We start from the raw sequence: 12,719 nt of genomic DNA on the forward strand, positions 1-12,719 counted from the left end.
CAAATAACCCCCATCAGAGCTCTATAACTCTCGCCCTAATTTAACCGGATCCGATTATCTATTGTTGAAACCATAAATAACTTGATAATAAATGACTCGAAAATGTCCTAAACTCAAATGACCCAGCCTGACTAAACCCAAACACAAACCTGGTTGACTCATTTATCAGGTTTAATCTCGACTTTTAAGACACTGGACTCACTTGGCCCCGGCCTATGTCAAATGAGTTTATTAAATAACCAACAACAACAACAACAATAATAATAATAATAATAATAATAAGAAGAATTAATCAGACTTTTTGCTAAAATTCAAGTAGTCGACTAATCTGGCCTAGCAGACAACTACATTCATACGCAATTATTGGACTAAAGAGGCTAAAATTATAGTGGTCGACCAACGTGGCCTAGTAGACAACTGCATTTATACGCAACAAGTGGACTCAAGAGGCCTCGTCACCTCGTCCGATACACTACTACAAATAAAAAAAAAATGGTTTAATTCACAAATACAACTTATCTAAAAAAATAAAGAAATTTACAAAAAAAAAATAAAAAATGGAACAACTAAAACTTGAAGTTGAAGTAATATCAACGGAAACCATTAAACCATCAACCCCAACACCCACAAATCACAAATTATTCACACTCTCATGCCTCGATCAAACCTCGCTTTTCGCACATTTCCCTATTCTTCTCTTTTATCCAAATACGACTAGGGATGACAGTGGGTCGGGTTCAGGTCCAAATACCCGACCTATTGACATAAGTACCTTAAAAACCTCCCTTAGTGAAACACTAACAAGTTTCTATCCTTTAGCTGGTCGATCCAACTCTGATTCGACCATTTTGTGTGACGACCAAGGTATACCTTTTATTGAAACCCGGGTTAATTGCAACCTTGATGATCTCCTTAACTCGCCTCGTAAACTTTACTTGTTGGGCAAGATACTTCCTTCGTTTCAGTTATACATGTCTTATGGACAACGACCTATTGATGAGATTGTACACGTTGCGATTCAGTTTAATGTTTTTTTGTGTGGCGGGGTTGCGATTAGTTTTTATATGCTTCATAAGATCCTTGATGGTGCTTCTGCTGGTGTCTTCCTTAATCATTGGGCTGCCATTGCTAGGGCCAAATCGTCTAATATCCTTAGTGTCAGGTAATCTTTTAAAAACAAATAAAGAACAATAAAAAAAAAAAAGCAGATTTACATGATTCCCTAACGGTGTTTAGCTATGTTCACATGGCAGAAGGGAGAGAGTTTTATTAATATGTGAGGAGTTTTCAGATTATAGATTCAACGGTATGATAACTATGACTGCTAGGGAGAAACTCAAAGAGTAAATGACCTAATAAGGCCCAAGACAGACCCGTATAGTCGTTTGAAGCGGCGACTAACAGAATCAAACCACAAACCCAACATTTTCTTATGAGACGGTCATGATAGCTTTAGGCCTTGTTTGCTAATCATGATTAATTTCAACATAAACAAATTCTAAAAGCTGATTATAAATGACCGTTTTGATTAGAAGGTTTTACCAACATATTTCAATTAGCAGAATTAGTTTAAATGTTTGGTGATTGGTAGATTAAGATTAATAGAGATTATAGGCGATTATTATTTTGTTTTGTGAAGTGGAGTAAACTTTCCTATTTTAAAATGGAGTAAATGGTCGGTTATATTAAAAACGATCTGGAAATAACATTTGCGACCAAATTTTTGAATTTGCAACCGAAAAAAACAGTCAGAAATAATTTACTGACTGAAATGACTGAAAATCTATTTACCGACTCAAGCCCTGATGGTTGGTAATTTACCGACTGAAAATTAGGTACCGGCCATACTCGGTAGGTGATACTATTTACCGACATATTTTTTTGTTGTCCGTCGGTATTTTGCAGTCGGTAAGAAACTCGTTTCCTGTAGTATTTTATTGTTAGCATGTTCTATGGTTTGTCTACGATACTTTCATATACACCGTCACAAGAGACTTCATTACTCTGTTTTATTTTTTATTTTTGGATATTTTCTTGTGTACCTCGAACTTTTCCGTTTCTTAAGGTGTATCCCTCGTTTTTCACAAAAAAAATTTTGACCGACAATAATTCTCTGTTACGAGTTCGGAAAACCGTATTTTTTTCAAAACCAATTACCTCGTCAAGACCTTGAATTTGAAAAAATAAAAATCACCGTTATTTGAACTCGTACCCGGTAGTTATGGTTGGTCAAACTTTTTTAAGGAATAAACTTTTACTGATCATAATTCTCGACTACGAGTTGAGACGGTGAATTCTTTTTCAAACTGAAACCCTCTTAAAGACGGTGAATTTGAAAAAAAAGTTTGTCTAATTATGAACTTGTGGGCTTGTGGCTAAGAGTTAATGACGGTCAAAGTTTTTTTTTTGCAAAAAAAGAGGGTACATCTCAAAAATGAAAAATTGAGGATTACAAGACAAGAGAATATATATATTTTTTTTTTCGATTTTAACTCTTGGCCCTTATAATTGATTGAAGTAGCCTAAACGAACCAGACTTGGAAGCCACAATCAAGGCCTTCCCCCCAATACCCTTGATCAATAACAACGAATGCGGTGACGGTGACGGTGATGGCGCCGGTGATAAAACCCTCGTTTCAAGATTGTCGTATTTGAAATCCATTACAGTGGTAGGCAAGAGCTTTGTGTTCAACAATGTATCCATAAAAAAGCTAAAGAACAAGGCCGTCACAAGTGAGAACAACAAAAGAAATCCTACGTCTTTCGAGGCGGTTACAGGGTTCATTTGGCACCACATTTTTGCAGCAGCTTGTACGGCTGCATCGTTGCCTAATCCCGACTCGGGTCCTAGTGAGCTCTGGTTCATGTCAAACATACGACCAAGGATTAGTCCTCCACTTCCAAAGGCATCCATTGGTAACCTAATCAAACCTGTACATGCTCGGATTGACACACTTTGTGACGTCTCGAAACATGCAACCGCGATCCATGAAGCAATTGCGGAAATGAATGAAAATCTTCTAGAAAATTTGCGAGAAAAGAATTCTTTTGGGAATGGAGGTTACAAGTTTGGTTCATACGTAGTTACGAGTTGGTGTAAGCTTGGGTTGAATGAGGTTGATTTTGGGTTTGGTAAGCCTAATCGGGTTATTCCGGTGGGTCTGGTCCATCCTTTAATGAGGAATTTTATTCTCATGGTTGACAATTCGGATCGCAGTGGCGGCATTGATGGTATTGAAGTATTCTTTTTTCTCGAAGAGAGTGAGATGCAAATTTTAGAATCTAATTCTCAATTTCTTGTTTTTGCTTCTCCTAATTAGTAACGACTACTCGATCAACACAAAATCTCATTGATCAATTAGTATATCCCTCTAAAGATGTAGACGGGTCAAATATATCACCACTTTCATAATAAGACAACCCCACCATCCCACTTCTTGTTTGTTTTATTATGAAAGTGGTGACATATTGATAGTATCCGTCTAAAGATGTAGACGGGTCAAATATATCACCAGTTTCATAATCACTTTTTTTTTTCTTTTTTTTTTTTTTTTTTTGCGAGCGGTATTCTGTAGACGGCAACTTTATTGTGATTTACACATAATGGTTTATCAATGTTGTTCTTTGTGGCCAAAATTGTTGTTAGTTATTAATGCATACCAAATACCAAATTCGGTTAATGGTAACCTCTATTTGAAGACCTTGGGTAAGTACAGGCCGGGCTATCAACATTTCTTCAGTGTAATCAATCAGACACAAAGTATTTGAAAAAGACGGAAATATATCGAATCATGGAGTAATCCACATACATATGACTAAATCAGAAATCTGAGGTCCTAGAAGATCAGGTACACTGTACTGAAGGGTAGGAACTTTGAAGAGATGATCAACAACTTCACCGGCCACTTTACAATGCGCTTCGGCATCAGAACGGAAGCCTCTTTGTTGTGAAGTTTTCTTTGTTTCATCCTGTGACAGGGATGCACTTCAAATGAAAAAACTTTCTAGCTTGTTACTCTACTCTTCCTATGTTTTTAAATTCTTTTCGGACTCACAAATCGAGATATTTCGACTGTTACATCTCTCAAAACATCCGAGAATCATTTACATATTCATTTATAAGATTATTATGAAATTAGTGAAGGGAAAACATCTACATAATAAATTTCAGAGGATGGAGATGTGAGGTATGTGTCGAATATTGGGCCACTCCTTGCCGCGTGGTTCTTTACATGATTCTGTTAGGTTTGGACAGTAAAAGATACCAAGTTCCTGAAGGGAAGCGATGTTTTGGATTGCGCCTAGTGATTTGAGGCCGAGGCAAGAACGGATTTTAAGGGACTGAAGTGACGATAAGCAGCTTATCCATTCCGGTAGACCTTTCAACGAGTTGCAACGTATAATGGAGATGTTTTGAAGGGCGGTCAAGTGCTTCATCCCTGTAGGAAGAATTTGTATGGTGTTAAGAAACTCCAACTCCAGGGAACGGAGATTGTGGCACAGGGATTTCCAAGGCATTTCATCGTCGAACACTTCAGCAGGGATATTTATGAGTGAAAGCGACTCCAAGGCAGTGAGATGCTCCAACGCTCCTGAAACACTCGTCAGTCTTGTGCATCTATTGATATTAAGGCTCTGTAAGGAAGAAGATTTCTTGAGTACCTCCCCAATCTCCGATAACCTCCTCAATTCCTGATCAGCTTTTATCATGATATGGGTAAGACGGTAAGCAGGCAGAGTAGTGAGATAACCCACACTGTCTATTTCTCGCACCCTTAATTTGAGACGATCTAAGTTTTGAGGTCCTTCACCTGGAAATATCCGCAATGACTTGTTGCTGTTAATTACCTCAAGTAATTCTAGGCTCGGGCAAGGAGGAAAAGATGTCAACTCAGGACATGAGTTGATGATTAATGTTGAGAGGCGAGGAAATGGCGGTTGCCAATGTGGGCCGCCTCTACTGCTATCAGCGCCCCACCATCCTTTCAGCCTTTTCAAACACCAAATACTGAGATGCTCAAGGGATGGGAAAAATGGTAAATCCGCCTTTGATCTGGAACGGGTTTCCATGTACTCCAAACTGTTGGACATGAAAAGCGACAAGAATTTTAGATGCTTTAAATTACTCAACGATGGGATACCGTGCAACCTCTCAATTCCCTCAAGCTCAATCTTGACAAGATTCGGAAGATTAATCGCCCAGTCATGCTCTGCTCTTCCCCACCTTGGAATTTCACTACCATTATAATTCTCCAACTTCAACTGCATGAGATTTCGACTTGGTTGGAGCTTTGCAATCAGAGCCTCATTATCGCTTGGACGAGCTTTCACATTAAAATTTATAGCTAACACCTTCAAATTTTTTATGTGCTCCCAATAACCGCCTTGCCAAACATTTTCCGTATAACTTACAGGGTGTTTAAAGATCCGGATATCAAGCTCACCCCTTAAATTGACAAGGGATTTTATGTCTTTTAATTCTCCTCCAAATTGATTCCCCATTGAACTCGAAGTTCCCACTTTAAAGTGCGTTAGGTCACGCAGATTAGTCAGCTGGCCTATACCCAAAGGCATGTATGTCAACTCGGGACACTCACGTATATCCAAGAGTCTAAGATTTACCAATTTGTAGAAACATATTGGCCACTCTTTCCAGGTAGAACAACCTACCATGATTAAACTCTGCAAATTGTATAGTTTCGTAATTGAATTTGGGAGTGTCTTGAGCTTCACATTTCGAGAAAGATCAAGATATCTTAAGTGTAACTGATGGGGCATATTCTGCACCGCTGACCAAGTCAACACACTGAGCAAGGTCAAAGATATCCACAGCAAGTCAACGACTTAGATAGCCTAGCCGATGCATCCCATCGGCCCGCCACCTGGGTCTCGGCGTGACAACCTGCCAGCCGGGACACATATCCGCGAACTCATATCCAAGACCCCTCGGCGGTGAGTCAACAGGGCCCGCCGGCCTGCCATAGGTCCCTCGGCCGAGGGGTAGATCAGTCTTTCCACCTGCTAGCCACTTGGCCACTTGGCCACTACGTGACAAAAGGTGAAAGTCTATAAATACTCCACAACCTTCATTGAGGAGAGGATCTCACAATTATAACCTAAATACACTATTCATCTGGTAATATCTCCCTTATCTCTCTACAATACGCATCTAGCCAAGTAACACAGCTTAATCCTTTAAGTTTACTGACTTGAGCGTCGGAGTGAGTACGCTTGGCACACAGCCAAGCCCTCAGTTCGTTCATTGTTGCAGGAGAGGCCGAGTGGGACGATAGGAGCAAGAAGGATTCAGCTCAAGACATTATTCTACAAGCCACGGGTGGTAACTAATCACTGCTCTGGAATTATACCCGGAACAATTGGCGCCGTCTGTGGGAAAGACACTAGAAGCTAGTCACATTCATTCCCAAACAAAAACAAAACTCAAAATAAAAACCCACCCAAAAAGCCGAGAAAATGTCGAAACAGCAAGACGCAGTCGTGACCGACGAAACCGCGTTCTACCAAGATGACGCTTTCAACAACTCCGGAGTCATGCAGCCCTCCACCGGCGGAGTAATCCAACCGGAGTTCGGGATGCCAATAATACCCGACGCGCCGATGCCAACCAACCAGGTCACCATCATGGGGCATGTGGTTGACGTAGAAAAGCTAAAAATGCTCCTGGACCTAATCAGCAACACGCCCGCTCACACTGTCACACCGACAAGAGCGGCGGAAACCGTCCGGGATAACGGGGCCCAAAACGTGACTCGAGAAATCGAACGGAGCACTAGGAGAAGTTGACCCGGTCAAGACGGGGAGCCCAAAGTGGGCGCGGTAGACCTAAGTCCTTCCCGCACTCGCGGAAGGACACGTCCCCCCCGCCACACGAACGAGGCATACCCCAAAGGAGCGAGAGGAGTCCGACTCGGCGAGTTGGAGAAGGAGTCATAGTCGAAGAAGGAGCCCCTCCCGCTACGAGGGGAGAAGCCCGGATAGGGATGCGAGGAGCCGATCGCCACGTGTCATTCAACACGTGGTCAGGCAACCCCTCAACGCCTACGTCCTAGAAGTCCCGGTGCCAAACAAGCTAAAAGCGCCACCCCTATCATACAAGGGGGATAGCGATCCCCGACCACGCCGAGGCTTTCGAGTCTTACATGTCGGTATGGGAGCAGCCCGACGAGGCAGTGCCGAATTTTCCCAACAACTCGCATGGGATGGCTCGTAGAGGGTACAAAGGGCTTCCCGATGGCTCGGTGTACTACTACGCCGACCTGAAGGGCGCTTTCCTAACCCAGTACTCTTGCAATAAGAGAAGGGCCGTAGAGACCTCCGACCTCCTAACTATCAGACAGGAGGGGGGCGAGTCTCTCCGGCTACGTGAAGAGGTTTGATGGAAAGGTCCAGCAGATTCGAGAAATTAATCCCGAGCTGGCGGCCTTCGCGCTGATGAAGGGCCTCCCGAGAGGAGCCTTAAAAAACGAGCTCATCAAGAGCGGAGGCCTAGGCTGGGACGCCGCCAGGAAGCGGCCGACCAGGCCATCAAGGTAGAAGACTATCACAAGACCTGGGTAGATCCCGGCCAAGCCGAGCACTCGAAAAGAGGAGTCACCGGCAGACGGCCCCAGACGAAGAACGCCGCGACAACAACGGTTCGCGGTCCGATGGAAAACGCCGTGAGAATAATAGATCACGGTCGGACAGATCCGACCGGAGGCAAGACTCGGTGGGCGCCGGGTGGAATTCGGGAACGTACCACCGAGGCGGTGCGGTGAAAAACCCCCCCTCGTCGTATCGCCCGCCGAGGTCTTCGCCCGAGCAAAAACGAGGGCCGGAAGTGGGAGAGACCCCCAAGCCAAAAAGTGACGGTGACACGAGCCGATCGTGAGTACCACGGCCACACCGGCCATTTAACCAACGATCGCCGCCATCCGAAGAATGCCATAGAACCGATCCGGAAGGAAGCCTCGGCAAGTACGTCGCAAAAGGCCAAAAAAGACCGACGCGGCGAGTTCAGATAAAAAGTCCGTTTCGAACGGATAGGAGTGATTCACGTTGTCATCGGGGCAACGAGAACGGAGGGTCCGCTCATGGGCACAAACGACACCTAAACGAGCTATATCAGGCCATCAACTTTGTGCCCAACTCAGGGATCCCCTCTGCAAGCATCCCCGACATGACTATTGGAAGAAAGGACTACGAAGGGGTCATCGCCCCTCACAACGACCCGCTCGTAGTCAATTTAGACATATCCAACCACCTGGTCAAGAGGTGCCGATTGACACAGCGCATACACGAACATCATGTTTAGAGAATGCTTCCTCGGCCTCGGCCTGAAGATCAAAGACTTAAGCCCCTGCACCAACCCGCTATACTGACTTTTCGGGGCCGGCCTGGTACCACCGGGGTCGATTAGGCTCCGGTGAGATTCGGCGAAAAGACGTCGGCCCAAGAACGTCCTAGCCGAGTTTGTGGTCATCGACGGCTCGTCCGCATACAACGTCCTCATAGGCCGGGTCACCCTAAGCGAGGCCGACGCAGTGATGTCCATCCGGGCCCTAACACTGATGTACGTCTCGGACCGGGGGGAAGCGCATAAGCTCGTCTCCAAAGACGAGAAGGATGAGGTGATCAACGTCCAGATAGCTGCCCGAGGATGCAACATGCAGTCCCTCAAAGAGGCGAGAAAGTCCGAAAAAGGGAAGAGTCCGTCCTTGCAGCAGGAGGGCGACCAAATGGATACAACTAGGGGCCGGCGAGGAAGTGTGCTCGTAATGAGCCGATAGGGCATCGGTAATCCCGTAAGAATTTATGTAGCCGCGGAGGTGTCCAAAATATCTGTGGACACCCCAACGCATGTTTTCACCTAATGAGAAACCATCAAGCCTTCGATCAAAGCGAAATTTTCCCATCGATTATCTACCAAGAGATAGACGCGGCTCACACTGTCATACCGACAAGAGCGGCAATCGTTGCGAAGAAATACAGCGCGTCGCAGATCACCCCAAGTAGTAGACGCCCGGCAGATCACCCCAAGAGGTAGACTCGTCGCAGATCACTCCAAGTGGTAGACGCCACGTAACACGCTATCAAGAAATAGACGCCGGCTCACACCGTCATACCGACAAGAGCGGCATCGTTGCGAAGAAAACACTGCCGTCGCAGTCACCCCAAGTAGTAGACGCCCAGCGATCACCCCAAGAGGTAGACTCCGTCGCGATACCCAAGTGGTAGACGCCACGTAACACGCTATCAAGAAATGACGCGGCTCACACTTTGTCATACCGACAAGAGCGGCGATCGTTGCGAAGAAATACAACGCCGTCGCAGATCACCCCAAGTAGTAGACGCCACGGCGATCACCCCAAGAGGTAGACTCCGTCGCATCACTCCAAGTGGTAGACGCCACGTAACACGCTATCAAGAAATGACGCCAAGCTCACACTGTCATACCGACAAGAGCGGCAATCGTTGCGAAGAAATACAACTGTTGCCGTCGCAGATCACCCCAAGTAGTAGACGCCCAGCGATCACCCCAAGAGGTAGACTCCGTCGATACCCAAGTGGTAGACGCCACGTAACACGCTATCAAGAAACAGACGCCGCTCACACCGTCATACCGACAAGAGCGGCATCGTTGTTAAGAAATACAGTCATTGTCGCAGATCACCCCAAGTAGTAGACGCCACGGCAGTCACCCCAAGAGGTAGACTCCGTCGCAGTCACTCCAAGTGGTAGACGCCACGTAACACGCTATCAAGAAATGTACGCCGCTCACACTGTCATACCGACAAGAGCGGCGTCGTTGCGAAGAACTACGCCATTGTCGTCAGTCACCCCAAGTAGTAGACGCCACGGCAAATCACCCCAAGAGGTAGACGCCGTCGCATCACCCAAGTGGTAGACGCCACGTAACACGCTATTAAGAACCAACGCCGGCTTCCCCGGTCAATCCAACAAGAGCCATCGCACATTACACTCGCAAAAACATTCAGAGTGTCTTGGAAGCGTTGAAACACAGTTGAGATACGCACTCAAAAACGGCCCCGGCCAAGCCGAGTCGAAAACAAGAAGGGCGCTCAATTAAGAATACAGGAAGACAACTCTGATAGAGATGAGAAAAAGACCACGGCCAGGCCGCAGGCGAAAGAAACGAATTGTTATTAGAAGATAAGTTACAAGATTTACAAGTGAGAAGAATACAGACGACGGCCGTCCCCGCGGGGATAATCCGAGACACAACCTACTAAAAGTTGTACAAAAAGCAAAAGCTACAGTTATACCAAGAGATAGCGGGAAGGAAGAGCTGAGTAATTGGCCCACGAACAGTGAAACCGATCATTTGTAAACTTGTTCTCATCAAGCGGCAAAGACATGTTAGTGAGGAGTCGAAACAGATCTCTTTGTAAACTTGCTCTCTTAGGCTCGCCGCCGCCATCGCATCGGCGGCCGCATCTTCCCCAAAGAGCAACCCAAAATAGCGGCTTCTCTAGCGACCTCGGCCTTGGCCTCGGCATCCTGTTTGCCCTCATCCTTTCGGCCTCTTCCTTGGCCACTCTAGCCCTCTCAAAGAAGAGCCGCTTTCTCCGCGGCCGCATCCCCTCCATCTTCGCCTTCGCCGCCTCTTTGGCCGCCTCCACCGCGGCTTTCTCCTTAGCCTCGACTCTGTCATCAAGCAAAGACGTCGAACCTGTCCCACGGGAAGGAGCCATCAAGAGGGAAAAGCTCCCGATAACTTCCCCTGGCAAGCATCTTCGGCCAAGTCCGGAACTCGGCGCACGATTTGGGGAGCATGACGGTTTGGAGCATATCGACGTCCGCCTCCTTTTGCTTGATGATGGCCTCTTTGCCACGAATCGGCTCGGCACTGGGCCTTAAACATGCCCTCGTATTGATCCCTCTGCTGGAGACAGAGGTCGCACGCTTCGAGCAAGGCTACATTCCTCCAAGCGGCCTTCGCAGCCGGTCGCCGCGGCCTCGGCCTTAGCTCTCTCAAAGAAGGACCTCCTTTTCGGCGTCCTCCGGAGCTTTCGCTCAGCCAAGAGCGCCTTCTCAAGCATCTCCCGAGCTTCGCTCATTATGGAGACTCGGCTTCGCCGACGCAGCCCACCGCTTAGTGGCATTACACTCGGAAACAGCTCGAGCAATGACCCTCTCCCGCTCCTCGAGGCGAGCCCCGTAGCCACGTTCCACCTCGCCGACTCCCTAATCGCTTTGTGCCTTCCTCTATAAGTCGGGAGACGGAAGCCTTCCGGGGGCGAGGAACGGCGGTGGTACTTTGGCCACCGACTGCGGGCCGGGAGAAGGAAACCTCAGGATGAAAAATTGACGGTGGCGCCCGATCGCGAGCTCGCGCAGAGAAGCCCACCGCCCGCCGCCTAACGTGAGCGATGGCCGGCGCGCCGATCTCGCAAAAATTCAATTAAAGCATCGGTATCAACCGACTTATCGGGAACACCTAATGGCACGGCTAAGTTTAAGCCACGGGATGACGGATACCATGTCCGGCCTTCTTGGCGGAGAAGGCACTTCCTTGCCCGGCAGCGAAGCCGTCCTTTTCCTCTCCTACAGATAAGGGGAGATCCCCCGCATCGAGTCCCCCTCATCGGGAATATCAACAATCTCCACGTTCTTAGGGGAGAGGACGGGAGTTGAAACCGGTTTCGACGCCGTTTTCCGCGTCCGACGCACTACGCCGCTAATCACCCGGGCCTGCGCCTCCTCCTTGCTCAAGCCCTTTCACCCGCTGTTCCATGAGGTCATTCGGCGACATCCTGCGATCATGGGCCAGAGCCTTGGGATGCAAGTTAGCAACGGTTTTGTCTTTATGCGGCCCCATTCTCGAAGAAGATCCTCGATAGGTCCGGTCCGAAGTGGTCCGCAAAAGAAACAAAGAATCAAGAAGAGGAAATAAATCGAAGTCCGAGAAAACAGGAGCATTGAGAGCGGTGACGGGCCTCACACCGACCCCACTCACCCTGCGCCAGGGCCGGTATGAGGCCGACGTAGCAAAGTGGCTCATCCCGAAGAATGATCTCGCGTCGGGGAATCCATCTTTCGGCACCCCACTCTTGTCCACCTCGAAGAGCCTCATCGCCAACCTCTCATCCTCCTTCAGATGGACCCTGCTGGCATCCATTTTCAGATGTTTCCGGGTGACCCATCTGTCATGCTCCGCCCTAGTCTCACACCGCAAATTAACTGGTCTTTGGAAGGAGCGGGGCGTGGATAGTCGTCCGGTACCTTAACGTACACCCACCGACCCCCCCGGTCCTTGCAAGAAGAGAGCTTGTCAACAGAGACGTAACCTTGCTCCGTTTGCACGCTGTACCATCCGACACGGCCAGAGATTGATGGTTTCAGATAATGAAGTCGACGGAATAAATTCACCGTCGGAGCCTCTCCCTTGAAGAGACAAAGCCAGACGAAACCGATTATGGTTCTCATGGCCAACGGGTGCAGTTGGGCAACGGCAACGTTCATAGCCTTAATTATGGCCATAACATACCCATTCAGAGGAAACCGGAGACCATACTCCAAATGCCGCATGTACACACCGGTGTGGCCTGGCGGAGGACAACAGACGGACTGACCCTCCCCAGGGATGACAATTTCGTATCCACTACCGAAGAAAAAATGGCCCTCGAAAAGTTTCTCACCAGAACAACTGGCAAGCTTATGGGACCAAACACGGTCAAGGCGAACCTTACAGGCAT

At 47.5% G+C, this 12,719-nt stretch overlaps 3 protein-coding genes across 5 annotated transcripts in view; 2 read left to right on the forward strand and 1 right to left on the reverse strand.

The window, feature by feature from the left end:
* LOC141648359 (putative disease resistance protein RGA1) overlaps window positions 1-12,719 on the forward strand; it is a 68,744-nt gene that overhangs the window by 18,381 nt on the left and 37,644 nt on the right. The gene's annotated exons all lie outside the window — the stretch shown is intronic.
* LOC141648356 (vinorine synthase-like) lies at window positions 478-3,415 on the forward strand. 2 transcript variants are annotated; one of them, XM_074456925.1, is made up of 2 exons: window positions 478-1,162; window positions 2,519-3,415. In XM_074456925.1, the coding sequence occupies exons 1-2, from the start codon at window positions 558-560 to the stop codon at window positions 3,318-3,320; spliced, it is 1,407 nt and encodes a 468-aa protein (XP_074313026.1). In that variant the 5' UTR covers window positions 478-557; the 3' UTR covers window positions 3,321-3,415. The 2 variants fall into 2 exon arrangements, with proteins under 2 accessions (XP_074313026.1, XP_074313027.1); XM_074456926.1 differs by having other exon boundaries at window positions 479-1,162; window positions 2,522-3,415.
* Window positions 3,790-5,778, reverse strand: LOC141649919 (putative disease resistance protein At3g14460). Its single transcript, XM_074458586.1, has 3 exons — window positions 4,380-5,778; window positions 4,056-4,072; window positions 3,790-3,969 (listed from the first exon to the last, which is right to left on the reverse strand). The coding sequence occupies exons 1-3, from the start codon at window positions 5,776-5,778 to the stop codon at window positions 3,790-3,792; spliced, it is 1,596 nt and encodes a 531-aa protein (XP_074314687.1).

This window comes from Silene latifolia, chromosome 3, assembly GCF_048544455.1.
Source record: "Silene latifolia isolate original U9 population chromosome 3, ASM4854445v1, whole genome shotgun sequence".
NCBI lineage: Eukaryota > Viridiplantae > Streptophyta > Magnoliopsida > Caryophyllales > Caryophyllaceae > Silene > Silene latifolia.